Here is a 19,696-nt window from a genome sequence, read left to right as displayed (position 1 = left end):
CTATAAGTTGACCTGCGTTTTTGCTTACGTATACATTTTTATTCACTATTTTGATCGTTAGGGTGGAATTATAAAAAAAAACGTTACTGTTGACCTGCCTTTACGGTTAATTTTATCAAAATCTGTTTTTCCTTGCGAAAGCATAAAAGACATGGATGCATTTGTAATATCTATTAAGCCTTCATTCAAAACTTTCGCATTTATACCAGTAGATAATAAAACAATAATAATTATTGTCTCAATTGATATACTCAATTATTACACAAAATCAATTATCGTATAATCATAATATGGTGGCAGCCATGTAAGGTCTATAAACCATAGACAATATCAAATAACTGCACTTGGAACAGGTCCAGCGTGATCTCGTGGTGACTCCATCACATCTATTATCTATGCCACGTGATATGTATGTGTGTTTGTCACGGTCCGTCTATGGTACGTTCTTTAATATTGTAAATGCGAAAATTTGTCTGTCTGTCTTTAAAATATAAACGGCTGGGCTGATTTTGATGTAGTTTGGAGATAGTTAAAGATTTAGGGTCAAAAATAGGCTAGACTCGAAAATCAGCTTTTAAATTGCATAAGGGTATGAAAAACTGGAGAACTTACTTTAATGAAGCAATAGAAGTTTATAGGGATCGTAGCAAATAGCGTTGCTTTAATCTCTGTCTTTCTTTCAGGGAAATAAGCATGATTTTACGTATGTACTAGCTTCTGCCCACAACTTCGTTCGCGTGAAAAGATTTCCCAGTGTAAAAAGTATAATATGTTAGTCGAGGCTGTAAGCTATTGGTTTACGTGTTTATAAATTTCAGTTTTAATCCATCGCACATACAAACATACATACATACACACGAACACAAAAACATACACACATACATACGTACATACACACATACACACATACATACAGACATACACACACACACACATGCACACAAACTTAGAAACATACATACTTACAAACTTTCGCATTTATAATACTAGTAGGATGGAGTGGTGCAGCGCGGGTCAGCCATTGAATTGCGCCAATCGCTTTTTGTTAGCCGCAATATCTATTGTATAACGGGTCTTTGTGAAACTGTTTAACGTTCAATTAGAAATTGAATTAGTGAGGAATAATTATCGTACTAACTAATTTATCATTAATATGCAAACTGCGGTTTCAACTAAATTAATTTATTCTATAAATTGTGCTTTGTGTTTGCATTTGAAGAAAGTAAACTAAATATATACGGTGTGGGCTTTATAAGCGTGGTGTATAACTATTTGTGTGTCCCACTGCTGAGCAAAGGCCTTTCCCCGGGACTTCCATACCCTTCGTAATTTTGTGTCTATCCATTTTTTAAGAAAATTACAAATAAAAAAAAACCTTATTGTCATATTGGCTACTGGGCAAGGATCCTCCCAGAATGAGGGATGTGTTACAAAAAATGTCGTACATATTTTTTTATGTAAATACTTAAATAGCCACGTGAGCTATCATATTATTATTACTTTAACATACCGAGGTTTATTTTAAAAAAGTCGAACTTACAGTAGCTATATGTGTATTTAAAATAATTTATCATTTATTTCAAAGCGAAGGAAACAATATAAGAAAACTTTGCGTTTGAAAGTTTTGACTAGTTCTTGAAAAGATGCAAGTCTGCAATTCCCATAGAGCTGGAGTGATGGCTTAAACTATAACTTCCCTTACTTAGACAGCAAAGCTATGCCTAGCATTGGGACTTAAATTATGATTTTGTGCTACTGTCCGCTGCGATGAAATCGGAGCGTAGAAACCGCGAGTAATAAAAAATAAACATTTCTATAGTACTGTGTGCACTGAATCGGCATTTCGGCGCCACAGAAATGAATTCTAAGTGACAATCCTTACGGTCCATACGCTTCGGTTGTAACGCAGTAGACAGCAGAATAGTCATATTTTAAGCCCCAATTCTACAGTCTTTTACAAGTTTCCACGCACAAACATTTGCTGACTCACAAAAATTATAGATCATAAACTTTTTTATTTATTTATTTATGGCGACTCACGTAAAATCTAGGTTTTGAGACTGAGTCTTTTTAGCAAATGACGTTCGCAGCATGTTTATTTTATACGTCGCTTTTATCTTGTTTCGTGTTAACTCGTAATAATTTTATTAAATAAATACTCGAATATGTTTTGTAATGAAAGAAGATCTTTGTGTAAGCGTAACGGCGTTCTGAGAGTAACAAATCAAAGAATTTTAGTTGGTTTTAGTTCCACATATTATATTAACTAGGTGGAACGGTCGTGAGATATATTAAATTAATGGATAACGACTTTAGGAACTATGGATTTCAAAGACCCATTGGCACTCACGGATGAATAAGAAATAGTTTAAACTGCATCAGAAGTTTCATTTCAAATGGTATTTCATCTGAACTTCTTTATGCACGTAATATTTCAGTCACGGTTGCTGTATAAATCAATATAGGTACCTAGATTATTACGTACATTATTGTAATGCACAAGCCTAAAGCGTCGCAAACAATCGAGAACATTCAACATAATTATATATTTGTCAACAAAGCATCGTTGGTTTGATCTAATTAGCGTACATCTAATCTCGTATATTGTTTGTGGAAGAGCCTCGTAAACCAGAGAGTCAATAAATACAGCATTAAATTGAATAAGATCCTTCATATAATGCCCGCTTTCATTTGTAAGGAAAAACGAGATACATAAGACTTGTATATTGTAATATTCAAAATTATGACAATTTATAGGATGCAGTTTTTATTTTCGTGATAAAAATCTACAGTCAGTTTATGAAATAAAAAATATGCTAAAAAGGTTTATATACGGTGCATTTTTTGGGTTTGAAACTGGCCACTTCAGCCCGAAAAAACAATACAAAAGCCATTTAATAGAAAAAAGTAAAACCTAAAAAACAAAACTCTAATGGCATCCTGTTATTATTTTAACATTTTATGGCCAGTCGTAGCGTGAACACCAACCAAAAAGGTTTGTTTTGTTTCAATAATTGTAAATGTCAAAATGTATTCATAGCGACTATAAAGCAATATCGTGTTTTAAAAACTGCATATTTATAGTGGAGAGAGAAACAATTGTGGATCAATAAAACGAAGTATTTATGAACTATCCAGTGAACGTCCCTACTGATGTAGACGTTCTGTGAATCAAAGGGAACAGAATTAATAAAAAATACACAGAGAATAGAAAATAGCGTTACATTTTTTATAGTTGCAATAAAATAAAAAAATAACTATATATCTATGGAATATCCAAGATGAAAGAAATACAGATACATTATGGTTTTATGAATATCAATTGAGTTAATAAATGATTGAGAAAGATAAAAGCATTTTATTTTAGTGAAAAACACGTAGATGTATTTTATGAGAGAAAACCTAACAATATAATATATTTACTCGATAACGACAATTCTTAAAAAAATACAAAAATAATATCTATAAAATAATGTTATAATGAGGTGTTTTGATCGTACATGAACACTATTCATATCAAATCATTACATTTAAATCTCTTACACACGTATACCGGCACTAAAAATATTTAATTGCTCTCAAGAAGGAAGTTATAACACAACAAAAATGTGTAAGAGTCGAATTTTGATGAGTTTCACACAAAGATTCCCGGATGTGATGTTAAAACAAAAAATATTTTATTGACATTAATGGCGCTAAAGAAATAAGCTCTTTAGTCTCTGGTTATTGCTTTTTAAATAAAAAGAGAGTGTGATTCAAAATTCGAATGATTGAGGTTGACTTAAGTCGTGTAGTTTTTATAAGTAGGCGAGAATTTACGACACACATTATTTTTATTTATGGATTGCTGATATATTTGATGATAAATAATTTACTATACAAATGGTTTTACTTTTATAGGCGAATAGACTTATCATCGGAACATAGTTGTTAGTTGATTTATAACGTGTGAGATTATATTAATAATATAGGGAAACATTATATTCTATTAAAATAGCTTTTTCTACCTACTTGAATGCCATTATATCTACTTTCAATCAAAACTATGGAGCCGAAATAAAATATACATATGATTTGAGTCCAAAAGAAAGGCTATTAGGGTCTTGAAATCATTACTTGTTTCTAGGTATTCAAGAGAGATATACAGTGAAGACTCTTTCAGACGTAGGTTATTGTATAAATTATAAATGTAGAAATATATTGTTACGAGTTAAAACCCGAGACGAATGTGTTCAATATTGTTGTCACTCATATTTCACTCACTAACTCGTCAACTTATTGTCAAAAAAATACTTCGCTCGAAAGAAATGAAAAAAAAACAATGATTTACTATTAGTCCTTTATAAAAAAATCAGTTCTTGCATAGATACAATATATACCTACCTAACTATTGTTTCGTTTTTAAATACATACCTACTAATATAGGAATTTGTAATTAAATATTTCCATATTAAAATTAATTTCACTATATTTATTAAAAGCGTTGTATATATTCGATTGTTTGCTCATAAACAAACCACACATTGCGTACGATCCATAGCCATTGAGAGTGCAACAAAACAATCATAATAATAAATACAGTAATGTCAGTAATTCATTGATATTATTATGAAGGAAGAAACAATGGTTTGCCGTTAATCATTCATGTATACGATTTATTTCAACTAAAATTAACTTTGAGGTTATTGAACTATAGCGGTAATTTTTTTGCACTTCTTTATTTAATTAAAATAAATTGCATACTTTAGGCGTAAATCTAAGGATGTTACATTATGTAGTAAGAGGCATGCGATACGTAAAAAATTACAACATGAAAATAAAAATTGGTAGAAACTAAAGCAAAGAAATTTATTTTACATAATGAATACTCTTATTTAATATCTTCCTTGCACTATATTTTAAAGTTATAAAATGTAGTTATCAAGGAAATATCTATTCACAGAGAAATCATAACCTCCAAAAAAACCTTGTCAAGATATATTTTTGTGTCGACTGCGGCCTAACTAGGGGTGCACAAAATGACAGTGATATACAAATCTGACATTTAGAAGGAATTCTTAAATGTCACACCGTTTTATGTGTCCCAATAATCTCAATGGATACTACGACAAACTTATTATTATTTGTGAAATAGCTATCTCGTACACAGCCGGTATTTTCTGTTTAACTCTGAAAATTCTCCTATAACACAAGGATTAATTTAGATTGGAAGCATTCCGACTAGATTGCAATGGCGGGTTGACGATTATTGTCTATTATAAAAGAAAACACACACTTGGCCAGCGTGGTGGACTCAAGGCCTAACACCTCCCTAAAATTCGGAAACGCTTGCCCAGCAGTGGGACAGTAATGACTTAAAAATCTTATTAATCTATACATAAGCATTTAGAAATAAGTTTGTTGGTTTGTAGTTACCATAAATCAAGCTCTGCTTACCCCCGGTTTCTGAGTACATTTCAGCGGTAGTTTATCTATTCGATAGCGTTTTTTATGTGTTTAAACGCTATTGAATAGATAAACCACCGCTAGATATACCTCAGAAACCGGGGGTAGGATTGACTGTTTGAATGAGATGACCGTGTGTGAGTAGTCCAAGTAGAGAGTGTAGTAGATATTTATTTCATGTTTCCCCACAAAGAGTAGTAAAAACATTCGTAAGGTCATTGACACCGGACGTCAGAAAACGTATGGTATGTTATAAAGTGATTTTAATGTAATATATTGTATTTTGTACTCTCAATGGTTTGCTGCAATCATTGTTTCGTGATGTATATTCGTCTGAAAAGTTTTATTTAATTTATGTAGAAGCTAAGTTTGTTTTTATTTAGTTTTAGCGATAAAAGGGGAAAACCGGTCGTGAAAAGAAACTTAGTTGAGTTAATAATAATGTGTTTTATTTCAAACTATCGAATCGAATCGGCATAAAGATAATTATATAGATCTCATGACAGCTGTGGTCTTTTTTATAGAAATTGTGTAAAAATTTAAAAAGTAAATAAGTTTATTATTTATTATCCTAACACAATATTAGCAGCTCAGATATATAGCTCAAACCTATTCATGTAAAATTAGTATAGCCGGTCTTATGCTATTATTATTCAGGTTAAAAAATCCTATTCACGTTTACAAATTGATGCAAAAACCCGAAAATCTTGACGTTTAAAAAGAGTCCCCGACAATCTTACACACAAAACAAATGCATCAATGAAACTAAATCAATGGCCACTTGTACAAACTGCAGATTCAACAACACTCTCTCCGTGTATTTATCACCGTCTCTTGACAAATGGCCCACGCCGCCCACGCGTGGACAACGCGCTATGAATGAATAACGCTTATAAATGCGTGCGCGCGGCTTGCCAACGAGAGGCGTCGGCCGCGATGTGAGCTTGTCAGATGACAATAAGTTTCTTTTTGTTACGGGTCACAGATATTGGACTGCCTCCGTGGTTTAGGTCGCCACGCCGCTCCCATTGCGTTGGGAGGTCGTGGGTTCGATTACCACAGGGGACAATTATCTGTGCGATCCATAAATAATTGTACCTACTTTATATCTGTTGTTTGCATGTTTGTAAAAGTCCCCGCAACACAAGAGCAATTCTAAGTGCGAGAGGAGTCATAAAAAAAAGAAAAACAAATCCTACCCTTTCTTCAAACAATGATGGAGTAGACTTCCAGTCTCACTGGATTCAACTAAATACCAGTATTTTCCATGGAGCGACTGCCTGTCGAACCTCCGCAACCCAGTTACTTATGTTATAAAAGGATATTTAAGATTAAATCTAAGACCGAAGGGATTCATTTCAGTTATTCATTTTATTTGAGATTTTCCCGTAAAAAACAGCATTTAAATGTTGACGCAGACGACATTCAGTTCCCCCGCAACAAACTGTATACAATTTTGTAAGTTGGTTAGTTGGTTTTAGTTAGTGAAACGTGAAAACTAAATAAAGTTAATTTAACTAACGTCCTGAGTCCCTTACCCCACAAAAATACTAGAATGGCTTTTTAACTTTACAGTTTCGGAAATAAAAAGTGCACCTGATTCAGAGGGCGATTTCTTAGCACTAACAACTATCACCAACCAGCCGACTATCAACAAAATTTAAATAAAAATCTGATAAGCGCCTCCAGTGGGTATCGGAGGAACTGTAATTTTGAAATATTATAATATAATTTTGAAGTACATCTTGTCAAACCCTATAGTCTATAGTAATGACTGAAAAACAATGCGCGACTGAGGTTTAACTACGTATTTCATGATTTAAATTATTTCGATGAAGACTTACTTATCTTCCACAAGATACATTTGAAATTGTATAAAGTCTCAGGCTAGTATAAATTTAAAAGTCATCTTACATTCCTCATTAAGTAGTCGTCCCGGATGCGTGCGTACGTTACAGGGTAACACTGTAATAACATGTGCTAATTAGACCCGCGCTACTTTTCACGTACTCGCCTACCCGGCCCTTTACACAACGTGCTAATGTTTGAGACACTTTCGACTTTACTGAGTTGCTATCGAGAATATTGTTCTGAAGGATAAATGATTTGTAGCAAATTTCTCGATGACAGTTCGGTTGTCGGCAGTCGATTGTAATAGAGAATCGATCTGCAGCTCGATTCTCTATTACTATCGACTAACGAAAACCGGCTTGTCATTGAGAAATTTTGTATGAAAATCTGATCATATACCTAATGGGCGTCGTAAGAATAATTTTGGCAGTACATTCTAAATGTCAAAATTTCGATACTCGATAGTTATACAGATTATACAGAATTGTGCTACAGCTGTATGTGTGCATAATAATGCCAATGGTATTGGTATTTTTATGAAACTATGCAGCAATCAATTGGAATATGTACTTTATCTCAAACTGCGTGAGGTTTCGGCACAAACCATGGTGGCAAGTTGACTGCAAATAATAAATAACGTTAACGTGTTTTATTTCATTTTTTGTAGTCTTTATAGTTAATAGAATATCGTAATCAAAACCTAAAACATTCACATGACTTATTGATAGTCTCTTTCACGAGTCATATAGGTACCTGTCAATTTTTTAACAGTACGTTAAAAACTCAAAATTTTCTAAACGAATAAAACCCGAGCGATTACTGTATGATGCTATCTTTCTTGTAAACTAAATTCCCTTTACTCAGCGAAGATAAACGTAAGCTCACATTCACGTGAGAATTACAGCATCACTTTTATAACTCACGCATAAAATTGCCTTCGTTGACGCATTAAGTTCTGTGTAAAATTCACCAGAATCGCTTCTAATATAGATCAATTTATTGCCATGTAATTTCAATAAATTGCGCGTAATATTATGCATTCATTTTGCATTAAACATATGCCTAAGATAATCTAATAATATATTGAGGTGGGCGGTTTTAATTTCGTTATTGTTGTTTAATATTTATAAAATGAGTATGAAGATAAAGATCGTAAGTTTTTAACTACGCGTAGTTTTATTTCAATAAGCTGAAATGCTTATATAATTATTTAACAAGCGTGTACACTATTGTTTTATAAAGCCAAGGTAAATTAATCTCGGGAATAATAAATGTCCCACGACTTTTGTCGGCTTTTTCTTATCGTATAGTTAGTAGTCAACCTAAAGTCAAAGTTGTTCAAGCCGCCCGAAGACTTCGACAATCGGCTGACACGACTGTCGGCTGACATGATGTTGCTTGACATGGCTGGCGATATCGCGCGACATAAATATATTATGTCCGCAATATCGTCCGATAGCACCTAGCAAAACGTATCATTCATGCATCAACACTCAAAGTCGTGCTAAGTCCGGCAACGTTGTGACAACTGACCCGATGTCGCTGGCGACACGTGTCGCGCGACACGAGATTCCATTAGAATATCTTGCGGTAATGTTTTTCTTCTAAATGAACAAATCTGTATTTCAGTGACATAACAACGGACGTTCCAATCAGCCGAACTGTTACGAAACTTGCCGAAACATGCCGAAACAGTAATTACGCTTTTCTATCCGGTGTTTATTTAATTTTAAAATGCCCTTGACCTATTAGCGATCACAAAAATATATGTATTAAAATATGACGTGAATTAAAAAATATATTTTACGGAACGGAAGGGATCCCTTTGAAGAGCTGACCATAAATTAGGAAGACCGTTAATGCGCAGACGCGGTTAGGGTTGCTACTGTAAAGAATTAGTTAAAAGATGGTTACGCGTCAATACACACATCAAATGAATGTTATTGAGAAATATTATGTTGTTTTTTTAAGAAAGATATCATTGGTAAAACAATTTCCTATGAAAAGATTTTTTTAAATGATATTATAAGTGTAGCGTAGTTTTATAGACACAAATAGCCGCTGAAATGTGATAAAAGTTTAATTAATTATATATCAAAACCAAATTGTTTAACATTAAAAAAAATGCTTTTTATCACATGCTCATACAGGAAGAAAATGCAGTCGAACAGAGTATAATGGTTTAATTTTCTTAAAACTTTTAGTTCAGTTGGTCACCCGATATAATATTTATGATATTCAACAGTCGCGTAGTGACTGGCGGTAAAAGAGAATGTATAAAACAGTACAATAAATGTATACAAAAATAGATTACATAAATAAAATGTTACAAAACGACAGTTCGTGAAAGCTTTAAAAGCATCACAAACTATTTTTATACTCTCGTCTCTATTATTATATCTCTTCAGCTGATCCTTTTAACACCTTACTTAGTAACTACGTAGTTCTACAAACATCATTTACTAAGAATAGTATTTTTTTCTTCTTCTTGTAGTATGGTTAGTGGTCAATCTAGTGTCAAAGTTGTTCAAACCGCCCGAAGGCCTTTGACGTGGCTTAACGACTGTTATCTTCATTGACAACAATCGGGACCGACTTTTTACGTGCTCTCCGAAGCACGGAGACGCCCGGTTCAAATACCACTATGCGGTCACCCATCTATCGAATGATGGCGCCAATGTTTGCTTAACCCACAGATCGATTACCGATCGGTGAGCGCAACTGGCTATGAGCGCCTCTAATACTAAGAATAAAAAGGCACTCAATAAATAGCAAAAGTTAAGTATACTCTATTCCGTCGAACATAAGATATTGATGTCTTTAAATTATAAGAGATCCAAAGCAATATGTTGGTTCGTATACACCATTGTTCACTTCCCAAGTTTCAACGGAATGCGCGGAAGCAATAAGTCACTTAGCGGTTTTCGCAATACGGATACAAACAAAAAACCAGTCTTACTGTAGAGAAATGGGAAATATTTAAGCTAGCACATTCGTACCACTTGGCAACGAATCCTCTTTGCCAACCTGCTAAGACCGCGTGAGATACATTATTTACGATTTGCCACAAAAAAGTCTGGCAACCCTATAAGATAACCCGATCTCCCACATTTCTCGACCACTTAATTTTGACAAATAGGTGACCCTGGTCTAGCAGATTGTCATTATTTATTATGGCAATATTATTTTATGTTCTACAGATTAGCAATCGATAAATCATATTTAATTATTTCCGTCTGTTAACCGTTAAATGATTTTAATGAGGTGAATTATTAATTGGTTTTAAAACGACGCGTTATCTATATCGGTGTTCTTTCGATTAGTCATTAGTAGGTACTTAACGAACATAATTATTTAAAATTGGGTTTTGTGTTTAACCCTTTTTAGTATTAATGGCATTCAATAATAATACGCAACGTACATAAATCTCCTCAGTTAACTTATATTTTATGAATAGTTATTGGATTAATATTGCAAAAGTCTTTTTCTCACAAAAGATTCGAGCATAGTAGTCAAATATACAAATAGTAAGACAATATAATTTACTCAAGATATAAATTGAAATATTAAAATAGCTTCAATACAAAGACAATATAGACGTTACTAAGAAATCAATAAATTACACTTAGTACGGCGTATCTATCTAATCCTTTGATGTGCTCTTGTAAACCTTTTAAGCTTATTGAGAAACGCTTTGTTCTTTCAACGAAATCTATTCTCTGAAATGGATATTGTAACGTGTAACAAACCCATCACTTAACATAACATATCTACACATTAAAAAAAACCTTCGATGCCCAATAGTTATAAAACAAAAATGTTAAAAGGCGGGAAGTTTGGCGCGCATTTACCTGTCAAAGTGACATTTGATATCGAAACTTTTGAACGCTCAATTGTTTATGGTTCTAAAATGCGGCAATGACAAAAAGCTTTCAGGATTTATGTGCTTTGAAGTTTTAAACTATTATACGTAAAACAAGTGGCTGAATAAATTAACGTGCAAACAGAATCTTTGAAATATTCAACACTCACAACAAATTGCAATACATTACACACAGGAAATATTTGTCTTTATTTAATGTCCGGTCGGTAAAAGCGAGCGGCCATGAGACATGAGTTGAATCATCTCTGAACAATGGCTACTAAATATAATATTTCAAAGGAACTCTCAAAAAGTAACGTGTAAATATTATCATTTAACACAAACATCTCTGGCGCAACAACACTTTGTGACATAGCGAACCTTGAAGTGGGACTGGCCCATAAATCGTCCGACAAATAGTTCACAGAAACGCGCTCCACTACTGTCCAAAAGATTGTCATTGTTGCTCAAAATATCGCAAATGTGGAATGTATTTCATACAGAACAGTGGGAACACACACCACGTAACTGGACCGATAGAATATAACGCGCGGTTTCCTTCGACTATTGCCAATGCTAATAAATATCTAAATGCTCGTATAACTCACATCAGGTGTCGACCAAGTTTATCCGACTGTTATCATAATATTGCGGTTACTCAGACTCTCAGTGCTCTCCAGCACCTCCGAGTTCTCGCTACAAATTGAGTCATATCGGAACATAAACCATAGGGATTACGGTGCGTGTATTTAGGCGCATAATTTAAACATTTTTCATCAGTTCGGTGCCGATCAGCCACACACACGGTACACGGGCACACACCGCGGGGGGGTGCTCCGGTCGGATCGCCGACGTGTAAACTCATAAATTTGTACTAGAACATCTGACCTGGTAATCTAGTTTACGTTAATTCCTCGGAAGATTAATTTCCCAACGGTTACGCAGCGGTGACGAGCTCGCGAGACTAGATGACTCCGGCGCAGACGGCGGCACACAACGACGCGTGCCTACACTGAACATACCATGAAACGAAGAAAACATGAGCCAAGCGTTGTCACTGCTCAAGTTCATCAAAATACCAAAAAAGTTACACCAACGTGAGAGGACAGTGGCGTGATGTCGGCCGCTCGACTGTTCGGACAATAACACTGCCAAACTAAATAGTGCCTTACGTTATAAATAGTGAATATTGGTGCTTCGAAACAATAATGTTAGTGGTCACAGACACACGGACGATAAGGTCAAACGTTTAAAATGTTAGACGTTTTTCGCGGATTGAAGAATCTGATAAAAGTGAACTATGTACACATCGACTCGCCGGTATTCAGGCTGCACTACTCGATCACAGTGATCCTGCTCATCTCGTTCAGTCTGATCGTGACGACGAGGCAGTACGTGGGCAACCCCATCGACTGCATCCACACCAAGGACATCCCCGAGGACGTGCTCAACACCTACTGCTGGATCCACTCCACCTACACGCTCAAGAGCTTCTTCAACAAGAAGGTGGGCGTCGAGGTGCCCTACCCCGGCATCGGCAACAGCAGAGAGAAAGGGAAGGAAGATATGAGCGACAGAAAAATATACAAATACTACCAATGGGTGTGTTTTTGCCTATTTTTTCAGGTGAGTTTTAGATTTTAAGACATTTACACATATTATCGTCGACCTCGTAACAATAGATATTGTCAATTACTGCCTCTGCTGTATACCAAAGAAATAGTAATGCCATCAAAAACATTCTGTAAAAACCTCAAGTCTCGCCGTAAAAAGTTGTGAGATCTATATAATACCAAGTCGATTAATCTATTTAGTCTCTACTTAAAGGACCTTCTGTCTTAAGTTATTACGTATGTTATTATCATGCCAATTTAAAAAAAAAATACCTTTAAAACAAATAGACCGACCTGGCCATCGCATGATTTGATTATTAGTATGTATCACACTACACAGCACGACGAGAAGTTAGTGCTCCTGAAATGTTAATGGCGAATTTGTGTTTTCTTGCGATGACCAAGTCGATCTATTTGTTTTAAAGGTATTTTTTTTTTAAATTGGCATGATAATAACATACGTAATAACTTAAGACAGAAGGTCCTTTAAGTAGAGACTAAATAGATTAATCGACTTGGTATTATATAGATCTCACAACTTTTTACGGCGAGACTTGAGGTTTTTACAGAATGTTTTTGATGGCATCTCACTTCTTTTTGTAGAGTGAATAGAGCAAACATAAGTCCAATTTGTATGGAAAGCCGTATTTTTTTCATAATTCAACATATTTTCCTATGGGAATGTTGTTCAGTTTCATGGGCTAAACACCCTTACCCACCCTATACCCTCTCCCGTTATGTCTCATATAGTAGATACATATTTACATCTATTTATTTTATTTTCTACAGAAATAATAATTTAATTCATTAACTGCAAATGTAACCTTGTAATCTTATACATTTATATGGGATTACAAAGTTATTGTTGCAGTTAGTGTATTTAGAAAACTTGACCGAAATTAGAAAATATTGAATTTTTCCCATGATTAAGACACTAAACCCTATTTGTATTCTAAATTTTAAGCTTCTAAGTCTGCTAGAAGTACCTTAGACTTTTGATGATCGGTGAGTCAGTGAGTCAGTGAATCAGTGAGTGACAAAATTCAAAATTTTAACAAGTTGTCATTCTTAAACTACTGGTTCAAATTGACTGAAATTTTAAATATACCGCGTTTATACAATGACTGATTAGTTGCTGAAAATCCAGGCTTCTTGTTTTATCCACAACGAAATTATAGGGGTGTCAAAAATAGCCCGAATTGCTTCGAGAAAAGGATGTTACGGCCGTGCCGCTTTTTTTTTGCTCGACTTGCGGGGGCACTTCCGTGCCCCCAGATAGAACTGACAATTTGTAACACCATTTTATTCGATAGTTTTTCATCAAAATGAAAATTAGCGTCAGCTGGTAATAATTTTACCTTGACTAGTAGCCGATCACTGTTGAAATATCGACTGAAACGTGTCATTCCTGAAATTATCACTTTGCCAGATAGCTTTTGACAGTTTGTTGACAGCCGCAAATATTTTTTGTTTCAACGTAACACGCGTACAGACATTTAAAAATAAATCATTGTCTTTGGATCGTTAACAGTTTATTGTTCGTGGCTTGGATAACCCAGAATTTTAGAAAACGTAAAATATTGAGATTTTTTTTAAACAGAAATGACTAATATTACAAGTTGTGTAGTTTGTATAATGTCATGTGACGGCTTTCTTCATCACTTGGAATAAATTCAATAAAAACTAGATATTATATTTTTATGCGAAATGCGGGAGGTCTCACATTGAAACTTAAGTACTAGGTACTGATTGAGTAGCTATTTACTGGACTTTAAAGTTTTAAAACTTTGAGATTGTCACGTAATTTTTAATGTAAGTTTTCTACATCTGTGGCGTGAAGTGATCGTCATATGACAAGATGTTAGGATTATGGTGTAGGTATTTTCACTCTCGTAATAATAATAGTACTTAAGTGTTTAATTTGTAACTAAATCTATATTTGGTACTCTACGAGTCATAACTTATAAACTTTCACGTTGCATATTCATTACATAAAAGAATACTGAAATTAACGCGAAAGTCCGACTCTTACAGTAGGTAAAGTTTCAGTACATTTTCACGAACACACTGAAACATAACAACAACACGTCTGAATATTAAAACCGTGAAACTTTTAACTTTAAACAAATAAACAATAAATCTAGTTGTATTCGTTACTCATAAACGGTGTGTCGCAACATAAAGGTGGGCTACACATAAACAAAGGCCAAGCAAAATAATCACACTATAATTAGTACGCCAGTGTTGCCAGCCGTTTCACAATATATATTTTTTTATTATTTTTGCCGCTTTAACGATCGTTCGAACGGGGCCGTTAATCGGGAATCCGGAATTCGGGGTAATCAAAATATTTTGGTAATTTACAGAGTGCATAGTTCGGTTTTACGTCTCGGTACAGTGAGTACGACTAGAATTGTTTATTGGTTTATTGTATGCAATATTTAAGAGCATTAGATTTTTTTGTACAATCTATTTTGTGAACAAAAATATTTTTTACGAAACAATAATAGTTTTTAACTCAAAAAGCAAACTTTTACCACAGAATAAGTACCTACATCGGTGACAGAATTTTTTTTTTATGTGTGTACACAATTATAAAAACTATTACAATTAATTATTAATTATTTTTATGATAATATCCGTTACACTAATATTAGTTTAGTGTAGAAGCGATATTATATAATCCAATAGCATTTAAATTATTAAAAAACCAGTATATATATTTTATATATATATAACTTTCGTCGAATTTCCACAAGATAACAGTATATTATAAAACAAGCTTGTAATGGTGTGTGCTGACATAATTAGATCGCAGTGGATTACACGACTTAGTTCCGTGTTAACGTATTACAAAGATTAACGGAACATTCCCCGTAAGCCTTTAATTTGTTACTGTGTAATCGTTACAGTTATCTGTCTATTATAAAGTATATAAATAATAATATGTCATGTAGGGTGAAACTTTTCATTAAATATGTTGGTTTTTGTAGCATTCGGGATTTTAGCGCGCAATAGTCTTTATAAAGAATTGTGAAGTTTGAAACTTAGCTATAGTAAAAAATTTTGAGTAAAGTAAAAAACATAGATTATGCGCATAGGTGCGCCTAAAAAGGTTTTTTCGAGACCAACCGGTGCTTGAAATTACATGGAAAGTAGATTCTTTTTAATGATACCTTAATAGATAAGTAATAGTTAAGTATCAAATTGCCATATTGTATAAAAAATAAACGAAAAAAGAAAGCGAAAGAAATAAACATACCTACTTACTTAAAACTAAGAAAACCTTTTACAAACGAAACAAAAGCACGAAATTCACACAACACGGTATAGTTTCACAAATAATAGAGTAAATTTTCAATTAAAACAAGCATTTTTTACTGGGATTTTTCATTTTAGCGCGGCTCATTTTATTTTCAGTTTACGTCCTAGGTAACTGAGTGTTTTCAGTGCTTTCGCGCCCCGCGGCCATCGCCATTGAAAACTGTTAGGACCGGGAACAAGCTGAAAAACGTGGAAAAAATACGTAAAATCTGTGAAATAGTTTTTAAAATGTTACGTAAATTAGAAATTGTGTTTAGTTTTATTAGGTATAGGTGTATTTGATACTATTTTCATTAGGAAATGAGTTTTAATTTGTTTTTATAATGCGGTCGTATTTCATCAGTTGTCATAGTTTAATTGCTTTAAATTACAAGATTTTTTTTTGTTTTACCAAGCTACTAAAATGCGTAGCTTCAATGATAAATATTTTTCATAAAATAAAGGTCTTAAGTCTAGCGATAAAGTAAGCAACTATTACCAAGTATTCACAAATAAAATAAATATTATAAAAATAAATATTAGCAAATCAACCAACAATATTAAAAAATAAAATCACCCCAAACAATTTTAATCTGCCACAAATGATAGAGGGTTGTAAATAGGGGTAGTGGGGGGGTAGTAGCCCAGCGTTGGCAACTGACAATGTTTTTATTAACCCCTCAGAGTAATGAATGCAAATATGAACAGCATGCTAATGTGCTCGACTGTCGTTGGCCGCCAAACTGACACGTACCGCTGATACGACTGCGACGATTAAAAAACGCACGATTGGATTATTGTCGCTTTGATAAAGATTGTTGCTTACTTTGGCTTTTGAAACGGAATAATTTTAAACACATACATATCATATTTTTAATTTATGTTTCGAAAGTATGTAATATGCAACTATAATTATGTTTAGGTTATTCAATTCTCTTTTTCAAGTGTGTTAGGTACTTTTCAAAGAGCAGTAGTTTCTTCAAATAGAAGTTAAGTTGATAGTCAGAAGTGTAACTTAGCATTTACCATAAAAAGCAAAACTTCAGCAAATAAAATTTCAAATCCCTTCCGACAAATCGCAACTAAAGTCTTAACCACAGAAACTCCCCTTAAACAGATCATCAGTATAAAAATGCGCGAGTATCTTACTTGACAGTTAATATCAGTTGATTATCACCCCTATATTACACCCCAAATGACTCCCTCTGACCTAATTCCCACTTTATTAAGCTAAATAGCCGTGTTTATCCGAATGGAACGCATTTTGCACTATTTAGGAGTTCGTTCTGAAACGTTATGATGTTCTCGAGTTGTTGTCTTTGTAGGTCTTTGGGCTAAGGTCAACTGTTATTTGTTTTACATTTTTGACTATTTATGTAATCAATGCTGTAGTTTTCTTGTGCGATATTAAATACTGAATTACTTATTAATGAAACATTCGATTGAGTTCGACATGTTCTCTATAATTATTGCGATCAAGCGTCACATAATTTTGAATTATGGAACGGCAATTAAATTGTATTGAAACTTTTTTATTCGTTTATCAAAGCTACTGGCCATTTGTTGTCAAAAGAATTTTGGGATGCCGTTAAAGTTTTTTTTTATTATTATTTTTCTGTATTAAATGGCTTTTTCTTTATTTTCTTGATGCCATTTGGCCGGCTACACTTTAGAGTACATTATTCGTCCAACCTTTTTTGTAGAGAACTTTTTTGTAAAATAGGTAAATTTAGAGTAAAGGGCTCGGTAATCGTCTCAATGTTTTTTAAATTAATTTTGTTTCTGCACAGACATTACTTTACCAGTACTTTTAACAACCAACTTCCTTAACTTTCATCACACATGATTAGCCGTAAAAATATAAAACTATGACGTTCAAGCGTTGTTTGAGGAGGTCCCCAAGCTTATCATGAGTTCTAGGGCACATTATGTGAGGTCACGTCTCCGAGAGGCGCTGCCAAGATGCCTCCCCGTAATTCTAATTAAAATGCGTGTTGACTATCATTCTTTGGGATAGTTCCTTGTTTTTGTTGATGACAGATGAAATTAGTTCAGTTAATTTTAAACTTTAATTATTAATAAGTTTAATGCATTTTTGAGGACGTGCAGTCTCCAACCCGCACTTGGCCGGCGTGGTGGACTCAAGGTCTAACCCCTCTCTCAATTCGGGGGGAGACTCTTGCTCACATAGCAGTGTGATCCTAACGGGTTAAAAAATGAATGAAAACAAATAAAACTACTATTATAAGTATTTTAGAGTTATGTTACAATCAATAACTAAAAATATATAATAACAGTCAACAAAATCAAAGCTTCTTGACGCACTTTGATCTAATATTGCAATCAGATATCTAGAAAATAATATCATTATCAAACCTCTTTACAGTGTCAGTCTACTTGGTCTGAACTCTATGGTAGTATACTTATGTAATCTCTGGCTCCAACATGCACTGTCAATCTCTCTCCTGAGTACGCGCCAAAAATATATCTATCCCATCCCCTCCCATGGGAAGAGAATCGTGTGAATTGAAACAGATATACATTGGTATAGAGTCCCGTAAGTTAGAGTCAATATCTTTTCATTTTAAGTAATCGTGTGCGTTTTTCGCGCTTTTTATTGCTAGGACCCTTTTCAACCCGTTTTAATAAAGTGCAGTGATTTTTTGTGTAGAAGTTTTCGTTGCAGTTTACAGTTAGTTAATTAAATTGATGATACTATAACATTGGAATCCTAAGTGGGCAGAATCGGGCTTATTTGTTTAGAATACTATCTAATTTTTAGTAATTATTAAAGAGAAAAAAGAGGGGAATTGATGCTTATCAACAACTTTATGATTAAGTATAGAGTCGTAATAAAATAATCAATCGCTATTTAGGTAGAAACCAATAGTTATGAGTTTTGCATTTAAGTTTTCATGTTAGTTGCTACATATTTTAGTATTTTGGTGGCTAAAACTTTGTTTTCAATAGTTACATAGGGGCCCGCAAAAAATATTTTTAAAAATCTAGAGCATCTAGTACAACAGTACAGTAATTTCGTAAACATAAACAATACGTTTATACTTTGTTTCGATGATGAAACTTATTGGTCCGTGGTTACGAGTTAATAGAGCGAGCCGAGCATTGTGTGGAGACAAGGTAGGGTCTATTATGTAAGATGTACTAGACCATTGTGACACGCTACTGCTGGTACATTTGAGGTTATGTGTCACGTCGTAGAGATTGTTATCAGTTCTGTTGTGATTAGAGCTTAGTTAGGTTGATGATAATCGCCATTTGAGTTAAGCTTTTGGATCAAGTTCTGTTCTGGTCGGATCTGTTCTGCTGATGAAAGGGATAATAAAAAATATGTCGTATTCGTATTTTTCGACAGCGAATATTTTTTTGTTTCCTTTCTTCTTATTCAAAGCTTTTGTAGCCATTTTAAACAATATATATTCGCCGGCTAAGAATATATCTCTATGTAGTGAATGGTAACAGTAGTATGTAAAAATAATCTCTTTTGAGCTTTAAAATCTACATTTACTAATCTTCAAGAAAAATTCGTCTATAATTAAAACTGCATCCCACTTCTTAAACAATCCATATTACTGCGTACTCTTCGATAATAACCTAATACGTT

General features: G+C 33.8%; 1 protein-coding gene across 8 annotated transcripts in view; it reads left to right on the top strand.

Annotated features, from left to right (window-relative positions):
* Positions 1 to 19,696, top strand: part of shakB (Innexin family member shaking B) — a 137,762-nt gene that overhangs the window by 97,511 nt on the left and 20,555 nt on the right. For 2 of the 8 annotated variants that reach the window (XM_076133877.1, XM_076133883.1), the window contains exon 2: positions 12,104 to 12,784. The exons of 2 other annotated variants lie outside the window; for them this stretch is intronic. In XM_076133877.1, coding sequence (XP_075989992.1) covers positions 12,413 to 12,784 — 372 coding nt within the window. In that variant the 5' untranslated portion in view covers positions 12,104 to 12,412. Of the gene's footprint in view, positions 1 to 12,036; positions 12,785 to 19,696 lie in introns of all 8 variants that reach the window. 4 more of the 8 variants (XM_076133869.1, XM_076133862.1, XM_076133892.1 and 1 more) reach the window with 3 other exon arrangements.

Source organism: Anticarsia gemmatalis, chromosome 2, assembly GCF_050436995.1.
Source record: "Anticarsia gemmatalis isolate Benzon Research Colony breed Stoneville strain chromosome 2, ilAntGemm2 primary, whole genome shotgun sequence".
Taxonomy (NCBI): Eukaryota; Metazoa; Arthropoda; class Insecta; order Lepidoptera; family Erebidae; genus Anticarsia; species Anticarsia gemmatalis.
Note: the sequence above shows the minus strand (reverse complement) of the source record. Positions and strands in the feature narration are given on the sequence as shown.